This window comes from Peromyscus californicus, unplaced genomic scaffold (assembly GCF_007827085.1).
Source record: "Peromyscus californicus insignis strain IS unplaced genomic scaffold, ASM782708v3 Scaffold_5__1_contigs__length_169319896, whole genome shotgun sequence".
Classification (NCBI taxonomy): domain Eukaryota; kingdom Metazoa; phylum Chordata; class Mammalia; order Rodentia; family Cricetidae; genus Peromyscus; species Peromyscus californicus.
Genome location: NW_026294573.1, coordinates 111,834,760 through 111,859,864, shown reverse-complemented (window position 1 = coordinate 111,859,864; position 25,105 = coordinate 111,834,760). Strand labels below are relative to the sequence as shown.

Below are 25,105 nucleotides of genomic sequence, written 5' to 3'. Positions count from 1 at the left end.
GCCTCGCCCACCTGCCCTGCAGCGGCTGCGCCGTCCCGGGCCCCACACCCACCGGGCACATCGGAGGGCCCGCTTGCCCCCGTCCTTCCCGGCCCCGCCCGAGCCGGGCCTCGGCTGCCCGCCGCCATGGCGTGCGGAGCCACTCTGAAAAGGACTCTGGATTTCGACCCTCTGCTGAGCCCCGCGTCTCCGAAGCGGAGGCGGTGCGCGCCTTTGTCGGCCCCGGCGTCGGCTACAGCCTCTCCTGCGGCCGCCACCGCCGCCGCCGCCGCCTCGGCCGCGGCCGCCTCTCCGCAGAAGTATCTCCGGATGGAGCCTTCCCCCTTCGGCGACGTCTCCTCCCGCCTCACCACAGGTGGGCCTCGGCCCCGGGGCTGCCGGGGTGGGCTGCGGCCGGGCGCTTGGGTGCGGACACAAAGGGAAGGGCCTGAACCAAGGTGGGGGCGGTGTCGGCAGGTTGGGTGGGTGAGGGCCGTGTTGGCCGGCATTATGGGGTAGCTCATTGTGAGGAAGATCGTTTCGGGGCAGGATCGCTGGAATTGTTTCCTCATGTAGAGACCCAGCGGAAATGATCGGAGAGGATGATATTATTTATAAGTCAGGCGAGACAAGGGTCACATTTCACCCGAATCTCCCGGTCTCTTGGGCTGAATCGATTGGTTGTAGCTATTAACTCAAGGGACTGAGTGGTTTGAGGCGAGGAGGCAGCCCCTCCTCCATTTTAGACTTGACTGGTTTTAGTATAGAAGGGGTGGGGCTTGGAGGGGGATGGATGTCACTGGGGCGAGTTGTAGGCCTGTCATTAATCACCCACAAGAACGCCACTTTGGCTGAGTCAAGACCTGTTTCCCTAGCAGGGTCAACAACAAAGCAAATGTTCTTCCCGAGTACTGTAATGTGATCTGGCTATGCGTCTAGTCCTTAAGAAATCTTGAACTTTTAATGAAAAAGAATTTGTACTTCAAATTGGGACTGACTGATTTTATTTGTAAATGCTTTAGTTGTCCCAACGAAAAACACCCTAGCCTCGAGAGTAACGAATATATCAAGATTCCAGTGGACTTCAGACTTGAAGTCTTGAAACATACTCTGAAAGTGACTGCCGGGTGTACCTTCGGTTGCTTTTGTACATCCTGTGTGTACCTAGGGATCTTTTTCCCCTCTGCACTTTGAAATCTTTGTGTGCCCCCCTCCCCACCCCCCCCCACCCCCCGGCACAGCCTTAGGGGACTTTTGTGGACTTGAAGTATAAATCTATTTCCTTTGTATGGCATGTAAAGGTTTGTGAGTGAGTGCCAGAGAGAGAGAGAGAAGGAGAGAGAGAGGAGTGTGTGTGCGCCCCCTTGGTGATATCATCCTTAATGCTTTGATTAACTTAATTAATTTTTTTTCTCAGTAACTCAATTTTAAAAAGAAGGGAACTATCTAGTTCTGTATTTGGTAACTTTCATATGCAATTGGCTTGTCCGAGTGGGTTTTTTTCTTAGTGTCACATTTAAATATCCATACCCAAATCTATGGTGAGACCTCAGTTACCTATTCTTGCTATTAGATATTTGATCTAACTTAGGGCAATACTGTTTTAAGATTTGCAGTCAGTTTTCATAGGAATGCCAAAAATTTTATTTAATGATCATACCTAAACTGTCTTCTACCCCTTATACAGGTATAAAGGCATTCATGATTGATTTGTTTAGATCACTGGTTCTCAACATGTGTCATGACCCCAATCGGGGTGGCATATCAGATATTTACATAACATTCACAACAGTAGCAAAATTACAGTTATGGAGTAGCAACGAGATAATTTTATGGTTGGGGTCATCATAACATGAGGAATCATCACAAACACGAGGTATTAAAGGGTCTCAGCATTAGGAAGGTTAAGAACCACAGGTTTAGACATTACTGAAAAATGAGAACAGAGTGAAGAATGAATTCTTTGGGACACAAATTTTTAATTGTCCTTAATGAAATGTTATCTTTGAGCATTGAAATGGTGCCCTAACGAGGTGCCCTAATGAGGCCATTTCAAAATAGCTGTAACCAGCAATAAATTTCATTGGAAGTAGTGTTAGGTTTGTCAGTTACAGTATATCCCTGTGCAATTAAAATAATCTTGAACACATACATAAAACAGCAGGGAGCTATCACACCTTCCTTTACTTAAAGGGAACTTGTTCAGAGACAATAATGATCCTTCGAATTTGTGGTGTCATTGCTGTCTTTGGAGCAGTGGTTAACATACTTGGCTCCTTGTTATCTCAAACTTCAGTTAGGTAGAGTACAATAGTAAAATGATTAGAATTATTGCTAGTCTTTAAGCCAGCTGATACAGTTCGATCACATCTTGAAACCTAAAATTACATCCTAATTGTTGTTTATAGAGTTTGCTAAGTAGTAAGTGGGTATTTCAGTTAATTTGAATATTAATGTAGAAGATAGACTTGAAAAATGAGGGAGGATTATGGAAGTTTAAATTTGCTAAAATGTACATATTTACTGTGATTTTCAGTGGCACTGTGAATGTATGGTTGAACTTTTTTAGGTTAAAACTAAAGAACTGGAAGTTTATACAGAGCATGTACCATATGCAGCTTGTCTTTATCATTTGTTCTCTTTTTAGCTACCTCATGGTTTCTTCTGATGGTGTTGTTGAAGCTTTGATGTGGCTTAGTAGTAGCTTCAGGAACTTGGGCACTGTTTTAAACCCTGACTGTTATTTTAGACATTCCAAGAAGGTGATTCCAAACTTTGATTTGATGACTACTCTTATTTAAGTCAATGTTTTTCAAACTTGTAACTTAATACTAGAGAAAAGGGCTAGTTGAAGGAATCTAGCTTGTTTTCTTACCCTCAAGACTTGAAACTGTTATGTTCATTAACAGTGGCTTCTGTTCTTGCCCCCTTTTACACATCATATCTCAAGCATGATTTTTGGTGTACCTGGGTTACTGATTCAGAACTGTGCTTTAGGTAGGTTTGACAAACTATGGCCATGTGTCTGTACAGTCTGGGAGGTAGGGATTTTTTTTTTTAAGACATTTTAAAATGGCTGAAAAAGAATAAAAATGATTATTTTATGACATTGAAAAAAATCAAAGGAATTCAAATGTCAGTGCCATGAAAAACAGTTGAGATACAGTTGTGCCTGTCCTCTTCCTTTAAAATTTAAAGTCCACTACAGGTTATCTTGGTCAGGTTGTGGAGAGAGTGTTCTGCCCCAGAATTTATATTTATTGTCTGGGCTTTTTATGCACCCAAATATAGTGTGCCCTCTGGTCTAGGATTATAATTCAGTGTTGCTTAAAATACTTCAGTGTGTAAGAGGGTAGTGGATGGTGAGTGAGGGTGGGTTAGGAGAGAGTCATTTAAATGAAAATGGGAAAATGAGTGCATCAAATACTTATCCTGGAAAGTTGGTGGAAAAGTAACCTAAAGGGAATGAGAGAGGAGACAGAGGGGGGGAGACAGAGTGTGTGTGTGTGTGTGTGTGTGTGTGTGTGTGTGTGTGTGTGTGTGTGTGTGTATTTGAAATGGTCTCATCATGTAGCCCTGGCTAGCCTGGAACTCAGTACTCTGCCTGCCTCTGTCTCCCAGGTGCTGGGATTAAAGGGTGGGTGCCGCTCTGCCCTGCTTTAAATAAGATTTTTTTTTTTTGTTTTTTTTTTTTTTTTTGGTTTTCGAGACAGGGTTTCTCTGTGTAGCTTTGCGCCTTTCCTGGTACTCGCTTTGGAGACCAGGCTGGCCTCGAACTCACAGACATCCGCCTGCCTCTGCCTCCCGAGTGCTGGGATTAAAGGCGTGCGCCACCACCGCCAGGCTAAGATTTTAAGGATGTATTTTTTTCCCTAGTACTTTGAGAATTTAATGCCTACATACATGAAGTGTATTTTGATCAAACACTTAACTCTTCCCAGATCCACCCCACCCCTTTCCTTCTCAATTTCATGTCCTGTCCCCTACCGCAGCACCCCCCCCTGTAAATAACTTATCAGGTGCCAATTTGTGTTGCTTATATATACTCATGGATTTGGGGTCATCCAATGGAGCATGGCTGATCTAAGAGCTTAAAGGTAATTGACTGTTCCTACCCTAGATGCCATCAACTGTTAATAGGTCCTCAGCTAAGGGTGGAGTCTTCTGTATAAATGTTGACTGGCTTGATCTTATGCAGGTCTTGGACCTACGACGACTATTGCTGTAATCCAGTCCTGTCATGTCCGGAAGACATGACTTCTGATTCTGGTCTTCCCTGACATCTGACCTTACTCTTACTTTGCTGCCTGTTCCAAGATGGTCCCTGAGTATTGGTGGGAGGAGATGTGATATGGATCCTTGGTTTATAGCTGAGTCTATGAGTGCTATAGCCATGGGTTGTTGGCCAGATTGACAGTGTCAAGCATGTATTTCTGCCTTGGAGCCAGGAGAAATCATAAACCCAATCAGAAAGCAGGACATTTACTCCCAAGACAGTCATGTCACAATTGCACTCAGGGGCTTGTCATGCCAAACTGATCATTTTTGTAGCTCAGAGTTGACAGCTGGGCAGTGCTGTTGGATGACTTTTCTTTCATAGTAGTCTGTAAAATACCTTCTGTGACTCTGGAAGCTAGCTAACAGGGAGGGGCTTCTGGGTGAGTACCAGCTTGCTCATGTCCTGTGACCAGAGTATTCTGTGTCCTCAGCAGTAGAGTCTTATCCATCAAGTTCTGGAGGACAGCTGATAGCATTGACAATAGTCTGTATCATCTAGGAGATCTCTAGGACACCCCTCTGACAGAGTAAGGGGCTGTATTCCATACTGATACTGGGCTTTTTATTTGGCAACCTAAATTCTTCTTTAATGTCTATATTACTGTGTAACCAAAAGATTGTCATGGCATTCCTAAGAAAGGAGTAGTTTGTTTTTTGAGACAGGGTTTCTCTGTGTAGCAGCTCAGGCTGGCTTTGAACTCAGAGATCTGTCTGCCTCTGCCTCCCAAGTAATGGAATTAAGGGTGTGTACCACCACCGCCCTATGAAAGGAATTGTTTTAATAAGATCAAAATATTATGCACCATTGTAAGAGACTGTCAGTATTGTCAGTCAAATCTAATACGTTGTTTTTGTAATTATACTGTGAATCAATGGTCTGGTGAATGTCCTTCTGTCGATATTGACTTCTTTGTGAGTTGGCTAGTTAACATTAATGTGTACATTGTTTGTAGCTTGGTACCATTGCTGTAGTTTGTTTTAGGAACTGAGTTGGATGAAGAGTTAAATTCCATTGTAAGAACTCATTGTATTCATTGGAAACTTTCCATTAAAAAAATGGAAACTACAGCTTGTGAATGGGGAATAGATTGTTCACTAGACATTGATACATGCCTCAAAATGGAGACACCAGCTGGCTTAAAGGAAATATAAATGGTTCTAGTCAAACAAATGAGATGTCTGTTGGAGAAGGCAGTGTCTCTCTTCAGATGTCATTTTATTGAGCCAGAAATGTCTTTTAATATTTGTGGTTATTTAGACAGCTGTTAAATTACTTCTAGTTTCTCAGTGGAATCAGCAAATAAATGCTTTTAGTAGTGGTCTTTGTACTATGAATTGTAAACCTGATATTTAGGAGTGTATAGCTCCAGTTATTTCATATTCCTAAAAATTATGAGTTTAAGAATTCTTTTAAGTTGGAATTGGCATGTTTGCTTAGTGGTAGAGTGCTTGTCTAGCAAGAATCTCCCCAAATTTGACCCCAATACTGTAAAAAAGAAAGAAAAAAAAAAGCCTTAGGTTTATTATTATGGCCACTAAAGAACAGTATAATGCATTTGTATTCATTTTAGCTTTTTTTTTTTTAAGGTAGGAAAAAAAAAGGAAGCCTAACTCTTGAGTACAGAAACATAAGCTAACCACATAGGGATGCTACTAGCAACCAGAGCTGCCACAGAGACAGTCTTCAGCTTTTGAATAGCTTTGTTCTTTTGTTTCTTAGGTATGTTTTTCCTCCTGTTAACATAGGTCAGGAAAATGAGTAGCAACATGTTTGAAAGGTTAAAAATAAGAGATTCAGGGCTAGCAAGATGGTCAGTAAGTAAGTGTTTCTGTCAAGCCTGAGGGCCCTTGAATTTGATGACTGGGACCTACATGGTGGAAAGAGAGAAAACTCCTAGAAGTTGTCCTTTGACCTTCATATGTGCACTGTGGGAAGTGTGCATTTAACTGAGGCTGTGTGAGCAAATGCACAAACACATGATAAATCGAAGTGTAAAGAAAATAGATTAAGTGGAAATGTCTAGTTCTGACTCTGTATTTTACTATTTGAAAAGAAACATTAAAAATACAAAATGCTAGTAAGAGTAGTTTGGTTGTAGAGTTGGTTCATGAAACTAGGTAAGGGTACTGGAAATGGACATTTTCAAGTACCTGTAACTGCATTAGTTGATCAGAATTTTGTGATCCTTGTAGTCCTTGTGTGTTTAAACAGTACCCCATATTTTTGACCTTAATACTTACTGTTCAGTACTGTTAACCCACAGAATTTTCTGTTCATATGTGAAAATTTGATGAATTACTTGCCTTTGATAAAATTGTCAACTTTAAAAAGGTAAGGAGAAGGGAAACACTCTAGCCTATTTGAACATGTCTAGCACCTGCAGATGACTGCTCTATAGGTTGATTTCCTGAGTATAGCAGTTCTAGAACTCAATTATCTCAGCATATCTTCAACTCTGAGAGATTCATAAATAATCTTGTAGCATAAATAATAACAATTTATAAATAAGTTCATAAAAAAAGACAGGTCCCTGAATTTTTAGGGCTAGTGTGAGTCAAATGAGACTTGATACCAACTTTGAAAATAGCTTCAAAGTTATTAGTGTACCCTCTTGGTTAATTGTATGTGTATGAGTGTTTGTGAATGTACGTCACACATATGCAGTGCCCATGGAAGTTAGAAGAGAGTGTCAGATCCCCTCGAACTGGAGTTAGGATAGTTGTGAGCCGTTATGTAGGTGCTGGGAATGGAACCTCGGTCCTCTGGGAGAGCAACAGGTGCTCTGAACTGCAGAGCCATTTCTCCAGCACCAAGGTATTACTTCTTAATATTTCCTCATATTCCTCCTGGATGATAAATATGAACTGCTAGCATTTCAGTATGTTAAATAGTCTCATTTGGAGGAATTTTGCCATTATCAGAGATTTGCTCACTCTACTGAAGTTACATGTTTGTTGACTTTTTAGTATTCATTTTTGTTACTACTTATAGCACCTCAAGAAAATAAGAATGAAGATCGATTAGGGATGAGCTTAGGAGAGCTGTTTTCTTTTTTGGTATTTTCATCCATTTGTGTATTTGAGATGTGTTATTTATTTACTTACTAATTTACATATTTATTTATTGAGGCAGGGTCTCTCTCCACAACTCATTGTGTAGACCTAACTGCCACTACCTCTGCCTCCAGAGTGGTGGGTTGTTAAAGGCACATGCCACAATGCCCAACCTTTTTGATTTTTTTTGTTTTTGTTTTGTTTTGTTTTGTTTTTTTGAGACAGGGTTTGTCTGTGTAGCTTTGCGCCTTTCCTGGAACTCGCTTTGGAGACCAGGCTGGCCTCGAACTCACAGAGATCCGCCTGCCCCTGCCTCCCAAGTGCTGGGATTAAAGGCGTGTGCCACCATCGGGCCCCCCCCCCCCCTTTTTTTTTTGGAGACAGGGTTTTTCTGTGTAACAGCCCTCCTGGAACTCACTTTGTAGACCAAGCTGGCCTCGAACTCATAGTGATCCATCTGCCTCTGCCTCCCAGTGCTAAGATTAAAGGTGTGTTCCACCACAGCTGGCCTCCTTTTTTGTTTTTTTTAAATTAGATAGTGCTGGGTGTGTTGGCACTCAGGAGGCTGAGACAGGAGGATCACCTGAGTAGTTTGAAGCCAGCTTAGGATGCATATTGAGACCCTGCTTCAAAAATAAGAGTACTGTGAGCAATTGAAAATAATATAGTAGAATTTTTCAAATGTTATTATCCCTATCCCTAAGAGACTATCTAGTGCTGAAATGTAATTACCTGGAAGAACTTTTCTTTTTTTTTTTGTTTTGTTTTTTGAGACAGGGTTTCTCCGTGTAGCTTTGCGCCTTTCCTGGAACTCACTTGGTAGTCCAGGCTGGCCTCGAACTCACAGAGATCCGCCTGGCTCTGCCTCCTAAGTGCTGGGATTAAAGGCGTGCACCACCACCGCCCAGCTAGCTTTTCTCAATGATATAATTGGAAGTATAGATAATAGTTGCTATGCCAGGGCAGTGTAACCTGATGTTGACTGTACCCGTCTTCAGTGGCTTAGTGTGAAATAGTGCATTATTGGAGACTGGCATTGTGATGTGCAGCAATGCCTATCTACTGGTTTAGGGTAATCCCTTACTTAAAATGGCAACAAGATACCCCCCTTGAACATAGATGTCTGTCTTAAGAGGAAGCAGTTTAGAGACTCATGACCCATCTCTTATGTGAATTTCTGATCATAGCATGAGATTTCTTTTTTCCTTTTTTTTTTTTTTTTTTTTTTGGCTTTTCCGAGACAGGGTTTCTCTGTGTAGCTTTGTTCCTTTCCTGGAACTCACTCTGTAGCCCATGCTAGCCTTGAACTCAAAGAGATTCACCTGGCTCTGCCTCCCGAGTGCTGGGATTAAAGGAGTGCACCACTACCGCCCGGTTTATTATAACTTGTTTTGCATATAGTCAGTGGTCGTTGTTTGAGTTATCAAGGTAGATGAAATTATACTTCATTTTAAATATCAGTATGTGTTGTTTTGGCATTCTGATTTTAAACATTAGCTTTTTTTTTTATTGTGATTTACTTAGGTAGCTTGTGGTATTTTATTGGCTTGGTGTAGCAAAACAGCACGGAAGAGTGGTAGATTTTAACCTGTGGGCCCCAGGGCCAGGTCTATGTTGACAGACATTTCAGAAGGAAGACATTGAACCAGAACTCATTTATATAAATATGTACATGATAGTAGTACCTGCCTTCTAGGGTTGTGTGGACTAAAAGCATATCCACCTTAGTGTTGGGAATAGGCAGGATAGAGTTGAATGGGACTTCTAAAATTTGTCTTGCCTTTCTACAGAAAAAAAATGAGGTCATGACATGGCAAGTGTCTTTAGTTTCTTAGTACCAACATTACCAACTTTGTCCCAGTCTCATTTTTTAATAAGTATCCTTGAGGTTAAATGAGTTAATAAAAGTCAAGGAAGAATTATCTTTTTTACAGGAACCTTATCCTCCTAACTACCCCCACCCACAGACCTCTCAACTGGATCTTTGCTTTGGCCTTGCTGCTGTTTGCAGGTCTTCAGTTGAAACATTTGTTTTCTTTCAGGTTCTGCTCTGAAAGCAAAGTGAAACAGCATTTAGATGCCTGTTTCCATTTGTGCCTCAGACAACTTCCAAGTCAGTCAACATAGATGTGAATTCATGCTGCTTAATTTTCATGTTTAACTTTTGTCTGCTTTTGGCTATTCTTTCTGTACTCATCTAGCATTAGATATAGGGTTTCTTTAGTTCTAGTTTCAGCTCCATGGCCACCTCACCTAACAGCTCCCTAGGGAGTCACATGACTTCAATTTCTACTTACAGATGACTCACTAATTTGTATCTTTAATCCAGACCATTTCCCTTGATTCCAGCTGTGGAGACTTGGGCTTTTATTGTCGGATCTTCCCTATGGATACCTTATTAACAGAAGCGAGGATTTTTGTGAAATCTCTTTATAAATTCTGTGTGTGTGTGTGTGTGTGTGTGTGTGTGTGTGTGTGTGTGTGTATGTGTGTATGTACATGTTTGTATATGTCTTAGTTCAAGATTGACATCTGGGGATCTCTGTGAGTTTGAGGCCAGCCTGGCCTACAGAGTGAGATCCAGGACAGGCACCAAAACTACACAGAGAAACACTGTCTTGAAAAACAAACAAACAAAATTGCCATCTGGAGTCTTCCTCAATCACTCTTAACCTTAGTTATTGAGGCAGGATCTCAATTGAATCCAGAGCTAGCCATCTTACTCCCGTGTTGTCCTCACCTTCTGAGGTGGAATTACAAGAGGGCCACTACATTGTCCCCACTTTCAGCTCAAAATCTGTTGGCTTTTAAACTCGTGGATTGGGGTTGGGGATTTAGCTTAGTGCTAGAGCGCTTGCTAGAGGCCCTGGGTTCCGTCCTCAGCTCCGGGGGGAAAAAAATTGTGGATTAACCTGTAGATTCCAATCAGTATTTTTTTTGTGGAGAGTTAGTCTTAATTCTTCTTTTATAGTAGTCACTATAGAAAAATGCATTTGTTTACCATCAATCACATGATGATTATCTTAGGAGAGATTAAACAGACAGTTTGTCAAATATTTGACCACAGTCCTATTTGTTTTAAAAAAGAATACAGAGCTGGAGAGATTGTTCAGCAGTTAAGAGTGCTTATTGCTCTTGCAGAGAACTTGAGTTCTGTTCCCTCACTCATGGTATTCAGCTCACAACTGCGTGTAATTCCAGCTCCAGGGTCATCTCTGACCTCTGGGCACCCACACACATATGCATAGACAGACACACAAACATTTTTTAAAAATAGTAAAGTACTAGAGTCAAATAGGATGTTATTTAGTGTGTGAAACATCACTTAGCAAATATTGGCACCATTTTTCTATGTAGCTTATTTGGGAGGAAGAGTGCCGGAGCACATGAAATAGATTTGTATTTCAACTTTAATTATGCTGTCCTCAAAAAAAAATCTCCCTCTGTCTTTGCAAGCCAAGTTAGATTCTAACTTTACATTATATAACATTTTTGTCTAAGAGGCATTCATTCATTTATCATCTACATGAGGAAGAAAAGTTGTAACCACTGCAAGGTCAAATTCTGTTATTTCACTGGTAATATAGAGCCAGTGATAACTTGAGATACTTCAGCAGCTTATTATAAAACCCTTTAAGTAACTAAATTATTTTGCCTTTATGTCTGTGGTGTGTTGGAATGAGAACTGGACACCCCCCCCACCCCCCCACCCCCGCTTCTAAGTTAGATGGAACCATGTGTTCTCTGCATCATACACGGTTTCCCCCTTTTGAGTTTTGATTGGTTCAGTTTCCCATTTTTCTCACTCACTGCTGTTGCTGTTTTTGCTTTTTTTTAAATTTTAAGATTACCCCACACTTTTCTAACTTGTAAGCTATTTGAGAAGGTACTTATAATAGCCACACAACAAAAGCAGTTGGATTAACACATCCCTTTTCCTATCATATGAACTGGAATTTAGTAGCAAGAGAATCCACCTGCTAATTGAAGGGGTTTTTTTGGTTCTAAATCCCATTGTGCAGTTAATTAGTTAAGTATTTTTCAGACAGGGTTTCATTACATAGCACTGGATGGCGGGAACTTACTATGTAGACCAGCCTAGCTGGCCTTGAATGTGTGTGTGTTTTTTTAAATTTATTTATTATGTATACAGTGTTCTGCTTGTATGTATGCCTTCACACCAGAAGAGGACACCAGATCTCATTATAGATGGTTGTGAGCCACCGCGTGGTTGCTGGGAATTGAACTCAGGACTTCTGGAAGAACAGTCACTGTTCTTAACCTCTGAGCCATCTCTCCAGTCCCTGAATGTTCTTAATGGAGAAATTAAGAACTGTTTTAATTTCTAAATTGGTGATCCTGGAAAAATAACTGCTTTACAAAGATGGGTCTCTGTATCAGTCCCCAGTTGTGTGTATTTTAATTTATAACAACATGGCACTATCTGTGAAATTCAGAATTGTATATTTGTTATTTTATTTGAACGTTTGTTAGTGTTCAGTCTTAATGGCTACTGCAGATTTTCTGTACTTCTGAACAGATTTTATATCATTTGTGTTCCTTTCTATAAATTATAAACTTTTCAAGATTCCTTTGTGTAATCATGCTTTGTCTAGATGCATGTTCATTTAAATTTTTCAGATACTCCATAGAGAAATAAATGGCATATTAGATGGTGAGATGGCTAAGGGTGCTTGCTGCCAAGTGTGGTGACCTGAATTTAGTGATCCCATGGTGAAAGGAGAGAATGTCTTCCCAAACTGTCCTCAGACCCTACCTAACATGTACATGGTGGTGTTCACAGATGTGTGTACACATACAATTTTTTTTAAGAACTGGTATATAACATATTAAAAAGTCTCATACATGTAAACTTTGAAAACTGTTCATGGAACCTTAGCTTTTGATCTAATAATGCCTGAAGGAAATTTAAAACTTTAGTGGATTGGGGACATCTTAGACTTTGACCCTCAATCTCTCAATTTGGGATTCTACCTATTGTCATTTTCACTTGCTTTTCCCCATGTCCCTCCCCTCCAAGATGTTGCTAGGATTTCTTACTGAACTGAAAGCTTATTCCAGCTAGGCTGGATGGTAGTGAAACTGTGGGTCTTCCTGCCTCAGTCCCCAGGGCTGGGTTTGCAGGCACATGCTTTTTTACCTGGAGGCTAGAAATTCAACTCAGGGTATCATACTTCCAGGGCAAGTGCTCTTAGCACTGATCCATCTTTCCAGCCTGTTTTTTTGAAGTCCTGTGCCTTGTTCTCTTATTTGTGATCTTGTTCATTGTGCCTAGGATTTACATAATCAGTGAAGGTTTTCTATTCACCATTACTTAGCTTGCTTAAAAAAAAACTTGCAAAAGGATACTGCTGGTTTTACTGATAAACTTAACTAAAAGGAAACAAATTTTATTATCACTTAGTGTTATTTACTAGATTTTATAATGAAAATGCCTAGAATCAGATTTTGCTGGTGCTTTCACTTTTTTTTTTTTAATGGTAAAGAGTAATACAGGCTTTGAAGTTTATAAAGTGGGGCATAACCCACTGGGATACAGCTTGTCAGGAGTATAACCGTGTTTTGCCCTAAAGGACCCCTGCAAACTCAGTTTAAGCTTCATGAAAGCTGCATGATTAAAACTGGAATACACAACTGATAATACAGATGAAGCTTTGGCTTCTTATTTGTTGTACTGTAAATTGTGTTAGCAACACGGTGTTGATATTACATAGTCTTAGATAAAATACTTAACTGTATATTTTGGTGTTTACTAAAACAATGACTGGCTAGAAGTACCTTCAGAATAAGTAGATGAGTCTTTTACTGACATATGGTAGGACTTAAGTCCACCTTCATTACTTTATAAGTGTGGTAGGAGCTTAAGTCAGCAAGTACCTGAACAGAAGTAGTGTACATGGTAGAATAATGAGTGGGGAATTTTGGAAGAGGTCATTATCCAATTCAACTCCTAACTTGAAATAAATCAAACCAAGTTAGTGGTTTGTGCTGCCTGGATTTTGTCTAAGTAAAGTTAGATCATTGACTACATAACGTTGATCATGTGCTATCAGTATTAGAGCCTTTATTTAAATGACAATAGTTAAATGATATCTTGACTGGTTTCATTTAGATTCATTTTCCATTTGAGTTTCTTTTTCTTTTTTCTTGTTCGTTTTAATGGAATAGGCAGCATCTAAAATGTTTAAAGTCAGAGCAAGGAGGGCTGGAGAGATGGTGGCTCAGTAGTTAAAGGGTACCTGCTACTCTTGCAGGGGACCTGTGTTCTATTCCTAGGGTGCACAACTGTCCTTAATGCCAGTTCCAATAGATCAGATGCCCTCTTCTGGCCTCCACAGGCACTGCATGCATATGGTATCATTAAGCATATGCAGGCAAAAGACTCATGCACATAAAAAAAAAATAAAATGATCCTTTCTTTAAAATTCTGAATATTTTCTTAGAGAAAGAAAAGAGACTACTGAAGAGTAAAATGAAAGGTACCAGTATTAAATATTGAACAGGATTGTTACATTGTATAAGTCTTGAATATAGAAGTTAGTGCTTCACTTTGTGCATCTTTATTTAATTGCCTGTTTGTTGCTACTTTTCACTTTGCTTACATTTGCTTTCAATTAGGATGAATAAACTTCTTGGGATTTAGTTTCATATAGAGCTAAGAGGGTTAGTGAGAAAGTCTGGAGATGGTTGACAAGGGGAGTGAAAACCTCAGGCATTTTCTGATTAGATCAAATGGTACCTATTTCAGTTAGAAATCTTGGAATCAGTTAGAATCGTATTGGCTCAAACATGATACACTGGATATAATTTTAACTGTTTCAGGGCTATGTTAAAGATAACCTCATTGTAGTATGATGGTTCTTATGTATTGAAAAGACCCCATGCTGTATCATATCATTTCACATGGTCTTTTCTCCTCAAGATTCAGAATGCTTTGTTAATGCTGGAATAGTTTCAGGTTTCAATGTGCTTCATATTAATTCATGACAGACAATTTTATGCATGATGAAATTTTAATTGCCTTGTACTTTGTCATTTTAGATCGGTGGTCACTTTTCATTGGCCTATGCTTGAATGTACATAGTCTTCCCTTCTAATTATTGGAAATGCCTATAAATTTAATTAAGTAGTTTTATATATAATGGATATATGACCTCTGAGTTTACTGAGTAAAATGTGTTTTAGTTAGACTACCTAACCATTCTTTTGATTAAAAAGCTTAAGTGTAGCTTTTACTAGTTAGTGCTCAACAAGATTTGACTTTGAATTGCTAGACTGCAGCTGATATGTATATGCTATTTTTTTCCCCAAAAAATTTCGTTTTATGTGTATATGTGTGTCTGGGAGTGTATACCACATGTATATGCATGAAGAAGCCAGAAGAGGGTTCTACTTCTGAAAAAGTGCCCCTGTTAACTGTGCTCAAAGAAATTGCTGGGGAGGGGGGAGGGTTGTTACTTGAAAGGAATGTTTCAGATAGTTTATATTTAGCGTGAAAATTTTGATCTTTCTGAATTTTTTCTTTTAGAACAAATTCTGTACAACATAAAACAGGAGTATAAACGTATGCAGAAGAGAAGACATTTAGAAGCTAGTTTTCAGCAGACAGACCCAGGTTGTAGTTCTGATTCACAGCCACATGCATTTCTCATCAGTGGACCAGCATCACCAGGTAATAAGAAACTTTAATAAGTAAAAGAAATGTTATGTAAGAAATGATGGAGAAAGTATAATGCAAATGCCTACAGTGACTTAAAGCACCCCTAAAAAAGAATTATGCTATAATATTAAAAGTAATCAGCACCTGGATTCTCACCAGCCACAGACAGCCACTTTTATTTAGCAACCCTAAAGCGGACGCCATGTAAGTATAATGACTTGTAACTTCCATTGAAAAAATCACAATGCTTTACTGTATGTTTTTAAAACACCCAATCTTTTTATGCTTTTGTCTGCATGTATATACTTATACTACTTGTATGCCTGGTGTTCACAGAGGCCAGAAGAGGGTGTCCAAACTCTGAAACTAGAGTTACAGATGGTTCTGAGCTGTCATGTAGGTGCTGGGACCCAAACCCGGGTCCTCTGCAAAAAACAAATGCCCTTAACTATGGAGCTCTTTCCAGCCCCACCATATGCTTTGCTAGATAATAGTGTCTGAACAGTGCCATTTTTAAATTCTTGATCTGTCAGTTACATTAAAAAATCCTTCTGATAGAAACTTTATATAGTCTCTCCATGTACTCTTGAGACATTTGTCACATTGGGCATCAGTTTTTTTTTTTTAATGGTAAAGAGTAATACAGGCTTTGAAGTTTATAAAGTGGGGCATAACCCACTGGGATATGGGAATAGTTTTTGTTTTGTTGTGTTTTGTGTTGTTGTTGTTGTCCTTTTTGACTATAGGAAATGGCTGACTTGAATGAGGGGGATGCTGAAGTTACTTGCATCTTACCTTTAGTAAATACCCTGTCAAAATAGTTTTTTCAGTAGCATTTGCTTTCCTTCCTTAATAGGGGTAAGAAAACCTGGCAGAATTCAAAGCAAAACAAAAACACAAAAATAAAAGATGTAAGGTAATCAAATAAAATTAGGGAAATTGTTCAACACTAAGTATTGGAGTGGTGCCATTGGGGGGCTCTAGGTGTACCAAGAGTGTGATTCTTACTCAAATTATAATAATGATCTTAAGTTTTCTACTAATGTCAGTTTTAATTCTTAGAATGTCAATTTTTTGCCAGCCTTAACAAGGCTTGGAATTTCAAAGTAAGGTAAGCTAGCCTTGGTAGTTGGGGTCTAAATTTATTCTGATGAAAGACAGAGCTTGAGAAGTCTCACTGGGATGAGTCAATGAAGGCACCTCAGAGCAAGCTGAGGAAGCAACTGTTTACACACACATGTGCTTGCATGTGTAAGGAGTACTCCACAGTAGGGATGCAGCGGATAGCTATTGTAACTGAGTTGCCAGAAGATTATCACAAATGATCTTTAAGTCAAGAACTGTTTTAGGAGATCAAAGTACTTTAAATGATTCTTAAAGAGGATGAGTGTCTAAGGAAATCTTTTTCTATGACATATCTCATTATTTGATAATATCAGTTATATTAATAATCTTTCAGAACTCAGAACCATAAAATATATATGAAGTTTTTTACCCTCTACAGACTATCCTAGCAGATGTAAAAATTGTTAGACAAAAAAGTACACAATTCAAAGAAATAATCATGATCAGAGATCCCTCCTTTTAAGAAGTCAGAAATGAACATTTCTGAATATTTGTTCATGCATCAACTTGTACAGATATATTGGTATCCTATTAGTAAAGTTTTTAATAACAGATCTGTGCTGTCTCAACGATTACTATAAGAATTTTCTCTGAAGAACTTTTCAGTTACAAAAACACTGAAGGAATATTCTTGCTAATTTGAAATTGACAAACACTGATGTTGCAGCTGCTTTTGGATACAGTTGCTTTAATTTGATACCTTTGTGATTCTGTTGCAGTTTTGAGTGTTTGAACTTAAATTATTTTAATGAAGGGGATTGTGGTCACCATTCAAAACTTAGGATCAATTATGATTTTAATTAGCTACATTCCAGAATTTTCCCTACAGCACCTTTTTTTAAGGGTAAAAATTCCAATCTGTTTTTTCTTTTTAGACATGATTTTCTGTTAATAGGAAACTAAAGGGTTTGGAAAATGAGGGAAGTGGTAGCATAATTTGGTTGTGAGTCTTTACTGGATGGCCTTAAAATATAAACAATTAACAATAAGTGTCTTTATAGTGTTACTCTAATATTAAAGTGAAGCTTTAGACCAGAGTTATATTTGTTTTGTAGCAAATCTTGTAAATTAGCCACTAAATGTTCTAAGCAGGTATTTGTTGGGATGGAGATTGAAAGTTTTGTAATGGGCTCCATTATTGCAGTGATTTAATTTGAGGTTTTCTCCACTCATCTTTAGGCTTTTCCTCTGGGTAAGATCTCTTTTTCCAAAGTCATGGGCTGATAGAATTATTAATTGAACCTATTTATCATAAAGAATTTTAAATGACATGGGAAAGTTCTAAATGAAATTCAGGAGGAATTCTGTTGAGGTGGTTCTAAATCAGGTGCTGTTTTATTCATGTTGTACATAGGGACTTCATCTGCAACATCCTCACCATTAAAAAAAGAACAGCCCTTATTTACTCTAAGGCAGGTTGGGATGATCTGTGAACGTTTGTTGAAAGAACGGGAAGAGAAAGTTCGAGAAGAATATGAAGAAATACTGAACACAAAACTTGCAGGTAATACATGGACTTATTTTAGAATATCCATCCCAGTGTTTTAGTCTCTGTTGTATTGCTGGGAAGAGACATCATGACCAGGGCAACTCTTATGAAAGAAAGCATTTAATTGGGGGCTTGCTCAGTTTTAGAGGTTGGTCCATTATGGCAGCATGCAGAGGTGCTGGAGTAATAACTGAGAGCTACATCCTGGTCCCTAGGAAGAGAGAGAAGGCCTAGGCCTGGCTTGGGCTTATGAAATCTCAAAGCCCATAGCAGGCTCTCTTGGGCCACCAACCAGCTCCCAAATCATGACACAGAGTTTTTTTGTTTTTGTTTTTTTTCGAGACAGGGTTTCTCTGTATAGCTTTGGAGCCTGTCCTGGATCTCACTTTGTAGACCAGGCTGGACTGAACTCACAAAGATTCGCCTGGTTCTGCCTCCTGAGTCCTGGGATTAACTCAGCCTTATCTTAGGCTTGTCCCACTAGCTCTTGTAACTTAAATTAACCTGCTTCTCTTCATCTATGTTTTGCCTTGGGGCTTTTTACCTTTCATTCTGTATGTCCTACTCTGTCTCTGGCTGGCTGGTGGCTTCCTGACTGGCTCTGGGCTTTTCCCTCTCTCCTTCATTCCCTTATCTCTTCTCCTGAGCCTAGATTCCTCTTCCTACTTATTCTCTTTCCCTCCAGCCCCTCCTTTTTCTCTACTGCCTAGCTTTTGGCCATTCAGCTTTTTATTAGACCAATCAGGTGCCTTGGGCAGGCAAGGCAAAACAACACGTCTTTACATAATTAATTAAACAAATGTAACAGAAACATGTATCTTTGCCTAGTTAAACAAATATTCTACAACAAAAGCTCACCCCCAGTGATGCACTTCCTCCAATAAGGCCACACCTCCTAATCCTTCTAATTCTTTCAGAGTTCCACTCCTTGGTGACTTAGCATTCAAATATATGAACCTATGGGGTCCATTCTTATTCAGACCACCACACCAAGAACTCATTGTAAGAAGTGAATTATTCCCACCGTGTTTTATGCTGGTGAAATTATTCTTTCTGTACATTGATAGAGTGTCTGTAGACCAGAGCATTTCAGTAAAAAAAGGAAATCAACATTCTTAAAACCCATACCTCACCTTCATGGCCCCAGGTTAGTTAGTAGATCAGCTACAGTATTAGTGAGTTCAAATTTTTATGTTGTATCCTGTGGGAAACACTCATTTGAACTGTTTACAATTACTCCTGAGGTTATGGGAAGGATGAAGTGTTAAGAGTGCTGTCACATAGCTTTATATTTTCAGATACATTATATAGGATATTTTGCAAGTCATGTAATTGACACATACCTTTATTTGTAGAACAATATGATGCATTTGTCAAGTTTACGCATGATCAGATAATGCGGCGATATGGAGAACAGCCTGCTAGTTGTAAGTATTTGACCTCTGAACCATAAATTGAAATGACCATGTTTTCATATTTAAAAAGAGTTGATAAAAAAAATGTAGAGAAAATGTTGATTTAAAATAAAAGTAAAATGCTGCAACTCTTGGTTACTTAAGTATTTAGGGGTGATGTTGGGATTGTATTATCTTGTATGTTTTAATCGTACACCGTTCTTTGCACTAATACTCCTTTTCTCCTCCAGATGTTTCATGAATCACGCTTTTTGCATTTGTGGGCTGCCTTGTTCCTTGTTGAGTTGTTGCAGGAGGTCCCAACTATGACATGCAGCAATGCCAGTACCCATCTGTGAATACAGGTTATTTCAAGCTTTCGTCAGTGGCAACCACTCTTAGGCAGCAGCAATTGGTTTTGGAAATTCCGTGATGTCATTACCACCTGGATGTGGACCTTTGCTACTTGTATTACTACCAGTGGCCTCGTTTTGCTGTATCATTACAATTTGGCTTCTTTATATTAATGTTTGAAAGGGATTAAAGTTGGCATCCTAGAACATGCCCTTCACTGGTTATGTAAATAAAACTGTAGAATGACACGTCAGATGAAGTTAGTGTGATTTTAATTGTGCACTACAACCAAGCTGTAACCAGTTATTAATAATTTAGAATGTAATCCCAGGACAATTAAGCAGTTAGTCTACAGTACTTCTGTGAAATAGTGGAGGAGGAGGAGGGCATTTCTGTATTTCAGGACTTTTCTTGGGGTTTCAGAATGGGTTTATATGATTTCCTTTATTATTATTTTTTGGTAGTTTTATTTATTCTATCAGTCTTTTTAACAAATGTTTATTGCTGCACCCCCTCCCCATTGTATCATTGTTTTACTGCCCTTGTAGCACTGGAGTTTAGTTGGAAAAATAAAACATTTACTTCTATTCTGCTTGTTTTCAAATTGTACACATGGGTAGTATTTGAATAAAGTAGTGTTTTAAACATAAGTATTTTCTAGAAATCAATAAAGTTAGTTTTCTGGTAAGGTTTACCTTTTATTAAATGCTGTTTCCCAAAATTAAGTTCTGGTTCAGAAGTGCTTCTGTGACTTGCTGTATGACAGCATGTTACATAGCAAGATCTCAAACAGCTGTAGAATTTGTACCTTTGATTCCAGTTTTAATGTTTTTGAATGTGATATATGAAAGTATGGTTGCTCTAGCTGATATAAAATACCCCAGCAAAAAGCAGTTTAGGGTAAAAGGGGTTTGTTTTACTCACAATTCCAGGTTAGTCCATCTAAACAACAGGAAAGAGCAGAGAACAGTGACTGCACAGTGCTCAGTTAGCTTTCTCCTGGACAGTTTAAGGGATGGTGCCATTCACTCTCAGGTTAGCTCTCCCTACTCAGATGAGGCAATTCAGTCCCTCCCAGACATGCCCACAGGCCAACCTGATCTAGACAAGCCTTGTTGAGACTTAGGAAACCCTAGGTAGTGTTACAAAATGAACATAGGGGCTGGAGAAAGGCTCAGTTAAGAGCACTTGGTGCTCTTGCATAGGACTCAGGTTTGGTTCCAGCAGCTCACCAACTGATGCCTCTTCTGAACTCAAAGGTCTCAGGATGAACACACAGTACACACATACACTCAGGTACACACACATACATATAAAACATGTAAGTATTTTCAAAACGCTAACAACACATGAATGAATAAATGTAACACACTTTCCATGTATGGTTTCCAGACATAGCTTTCTTACAAAATAGTGAGCAAGCTGAAAGTGCTAGCCATACACTTGTAATCTTGGTAGTGGGGAGGTAGAAGCAGGAGGATTAGGAGTTCAAGGCCAGCCTGGTCAATATGAGAGGATACCCCACCCCCACCCCCCAAAAAATTACACGGCCCCTTCTGAATTTTCTGTTTCATTTGTAATACATTCACTGAAAACAGGATTTTGTCTTTTAAACTTAATTTTATTCCAAACCCTCATTTAAAAAGCAAGCAGCCACCAGGCAGTGGTGGCGCACGCCTTTAATCCCAGCACTCGGGAGGCAGAGCCAGGCGGATCTTTGTGAATTCAAGGCCAGCCTGGTCTACAGAGCGAGATCCAGGATAGGCACCAAAACTACACGGAGAAACCCTGTCTTGAAAAACCAAAGCAAGCAGCCAAAGTGTGGTAGGGCTTTCACGATCCCCAGGCAGTTGGCAAGTCCGTTAGTGTATGAGAAGCCTAATTTCTGACACAGGAGCTGGCTGTAAAGTGAACAAATTTCCCACTAGTAGAGACTTTCAGTCTCAACACTGTTGGCACTTTGGGATATACCTGCATTCTAGAGTGTTAACAGTATCTTTGACCTCTCATTAGGTGCCAGCTACTTTGCCCTCCCCACACTGTGTCAACCAAGATCACATCTTTCAAATTTAGCCCTCAACACTGCAACAACTTGCTAGGAAAACATTCATAGAAGTTGAAAGAATAGTCATCTACTTGAATTTTTCCTTCAAGTATAAATTGTTTTCAAAATGTTGTACTTGTTAATGCCAAATCATGTATGCTTCTCTCTAACCTCAGTGCTATCCATCTAGAGCAGAATGTCTTCATTCCCATCTCCCCATTTGTGAAGTAACTTTAGCTCTACTCTAAGTCTACCTCCCACCCCCTTGAGCCCCAGGGTTCAATCAAGATTGTAACTTTCTGGAAAGACTAAGCCTGTTATCCTGAGCATCCCTTTGTGCTACCATTAACATGATCTTTCCTTTTGAAGTTATAAACTAGAAGGCAGGTCTAAAGTTTTAGGTGTTTTTTAAAAATACATTTGTGTGTTTGTGTGTGCAGGTACCTAACGAGGCCAGAAAAAGGGTGGTGGATCTCTTGGAGCTAGAGTTACACAGCAGCCTGATGTGGCTGGTACAAACCAAACACTGATCCTTGAGAACAGCAAGTGTTCTTAACTAGTTAACGATACCTCCAGCCCTAAACTTGTAGTGTTTAGGATAAACCTTTTGTGTAAGACTATAAGGTGACGATTTCCATGTTATAAAATAGCATATGGCTTTTCCCTGGTTGCTGTTCAGTTTGGATACCTGGTTAGGTCATCTGGTAAATTTATCTTAATAATCTATTACTAACAAAGTTAACTAAGATTTCTATTTTGATAAGTCCAACCAATGAATAACATTTGAGTTTGAAACTCTTCATTTGGCTTCTAAGATATTTTTTTTTTTTTTTTTTTGGTTTCTCTGTGTAGCTTTGCGCCTTTCCTGGAACTCACTCTGTAGCCCAGGCTGGCCTCAAACTCAAGAGATTCTCTTGGCTCTGCCTCCCGAGTGCTGGAATTAAAGGTGTGCGCCACCACTGCCAGGCCTTAATTCTTAACTATAAGTAGAGTATAAACCTCAAAGCCAAGAGTTTGAGCTCCTTGCCTCTCTTTTCAATACTGATTTTGGTGATCTGATCTCTATTATAACAATATTTGTTACCTCACTGTGTGACATAACAGGACATCCCCATACCCAAAGCTAAACTCATTTTTGCTAATGCTTCTTCCAGTCAGTTAATCCTTCCATAACAACAATAAAATCCTCAAGGATTGATTTATGATTTTAATTTAGTATTTAATGTTTCAGTGATCAGTTGTCCGTGTTGCTTTGTCTGCAGTGAGGCAGCAGCATATGGCTGGAGTACAGTGTAGAGCTAAACCATTAGCTCATCAGCCAGGCGAAAAAGTAGAGGACTGTTGGATCCTGCTGCTTTCCTTGGGGAGAGAAGTTTCCTTTGGGCCTTCCTTCCTTCGTAGAGATCCCACCAACCACTCAGTAGTTCCTGTCATCCTAGGGAATAAGCCTTACACATGGTCCTCTGGGTAGACCTTAATCAAACCATAGCAAGCCCCTTAATAGCAATGCTTCTAGTTTTAAAGCAGAAAGGATCTTAGGCTCCTCCATGTGCATCTAATAGTAGTTCACCTACAGTTTCACTGTCTCTACTATTACCCTACTCTAATTTGCTTTGCCTGGATTATCTCTGTGGTCAACTAACAGGTTACTGGTTTGCTTCACCGTTCCTCTTACTGTATTCTCAGAGCAGGTATTGATCATTTAAAGCTTTATGTCTTTTGTTTAGGTTGCTTCCTACTTAAGAAAACAACAGTCCTTATAGTGATCTGTGGAGCCATTACCTGCACTCTAGCCCTTCTCACTCAATCCCTATTGCTGTCTCTGCTCCTTTGATCTAGCTGGGGCACTCCCACCTTAGGACATTGGTTATTGCTGTTACCTGCCTCGTGGGTTCACTGGTCAATCTTCATGGGTAGTTGTTTTTTTTTATTCTTTGCAGTTTTGCTCAAGTGAAGTTGAGCAAATTAATTTTACTCTTTAAAATTACAATGACAAGCCTACTTCTGTTACTTGTTTTCTACCACAAATAGTGTGTTCTTCTTAGCTAAAGTACAAGGAAGAAAGGATCTTTGTTTTCTGAAGGATCTCAGAAGCAGCAGGTACGTGGTATGTGCCTTTTTTGTTTTTGTTTTTGTAGACAGGGTTTCTCTGTGTAGCCCTGGCTGACCTCAAACACACAGAGATCTGTCTGTCTCTGCCTCCTGAGTGCTGGGTTTAAAGGCAAGTGCCACCACCACCTGGCTGCCTAATATTTTTTTAATAAACTTAAAGTACTTTCAGATTAGTATTTCATTAAAATAAAAGAAAAATAATTAGAACACGCTAATTGTAAGAAATTCTAGTTGAGGTTTCAGTTTTCCTCAACTAAGGGCTGAATCTTATAGGATACTAAGTAATTATTACAAATCACTTTAACAGTTTAGTATTATCTTTTTGATACTATGAGAACAGTTTTGGTTGTGTGGCTTTTAATCTTAGGTGGTGGAGGAAAAATCAAATGCATATGACCTATGCACAAATGCCTAGGAAAAGAGAAAAACATGTGCCTTGGCAGACAAGACGAAATCTGCCAGTGTTAAACCAGTTCCTCTATTTTATATGCATAAGATGTATTGTTTAAAGAAATATTTTCTGATCTGGGCATAATAGTAAATGTCTTTTTTTTTTTTCTTTTTAAAGATTTATTTATTATGTATACAGTGTTCTGCCTACATATATGCTTGCAGGCCAGAAGAGGGCACCAGATCTCATCACAGATGGTTGTGAGCCATCATGTGGTTGCTGGGAATTGAACTCAGGACCTCTGGAAGAACAGCAGTGCTCTTAACTGCTGAGCCATCTCTCTAGCCCCTTACTTTATAATTTCTGCACTCGGGTCAGGGGGACCATAAGCTTGAGGCAGGCAAGCAGGCCTGGGTTACCCAACAGTGCAAAGCCAGCCTGGGGAGACAGAGTTTCTCAGTTTTATCTGAGATACATACGTCTGTGTTCCAGGGGTTAAGATGAATTTTGCTCTCACAGCACCCACATCTGGGGCTCAACAACTGATTATAACTCCAGTTCTAAGGTGATCCAACATCCCTGGCCTCCTTGTGCACTGCACTCATGCACATACCCACCCCTACATACATACATTTTATTTTAATTTTTTTAAAAGCAAATTGCTCTTAAAGTGGTTCTGCAATACAAGTTAAAAATGAAGGCTTTTTAAAGAGGTTTTTTTTTCTTGGACATGGGCTCTCTGAATCATTTGCAAGGTAGTTTTGGCATACGTCTGTAAATTCTCTTGGGGGATGAACATTAAGTAAGCTTTAGGTGTCTGATTTTTAAGTTCTTAGTATGAAAGAGATCCAGATATTATTTCACCCGGGCCTTTACATTTATTTCTTTTTTGTAAACTGGGGCTCAATCTGTGAAGGCCTTTACTGGCTGTAGGTCTCCACGACTGTTCATATAAATATTTACTGCCATTAAGTATAAAGCCAAACAGCTTGAGGCTTGGTAAGTTCCCAAGACCACAATAAGTGGGGAGTCAAAGGTGATTTTAGAGCTTTTCTAGCAAGAAAACCACCTATAGGACATTCATTTTATACCATATGCGGAAGTATGAGGAGTGCAAGTATCAAGGAATGAGTACTGCTGACCATGTACAAGTAACTTACTCTGGATGAGCAATTATATCATTTATACACTAGACACTCAGTAA

At 39.3% G+C, this 25,105-nt stretch overlaps 1 protein-coding gene across 1 annotated transcript; it reads left to right on the top strand.

The window, feature by feature from the left end:
• Akirin2 (akirin 2) lies at positions 1 to 19,941 on the top strand. Its single transcript, XM_052715494.1, has 5 exons — positions 1 to 355; positions 14,861 to 15,004; positions 17,472 to 17,621; positions 18,962 to 19,033; positions 19,252 to 19,941. The coding sequence occupies exons 1-5, from the start codon at positions 127 to 129 to the stop codon at positions 19,260 to 19,262; spliced, it is 606 nt and encodes a 201-aa protein (XP_052571454.1). The 5' UTR covers positions 1 to 126; the 3' UTR covers positions 19,263 to 19,941.
• Positions 19,942 to 25,105: the final 5,164 nt, after the last annotated feature.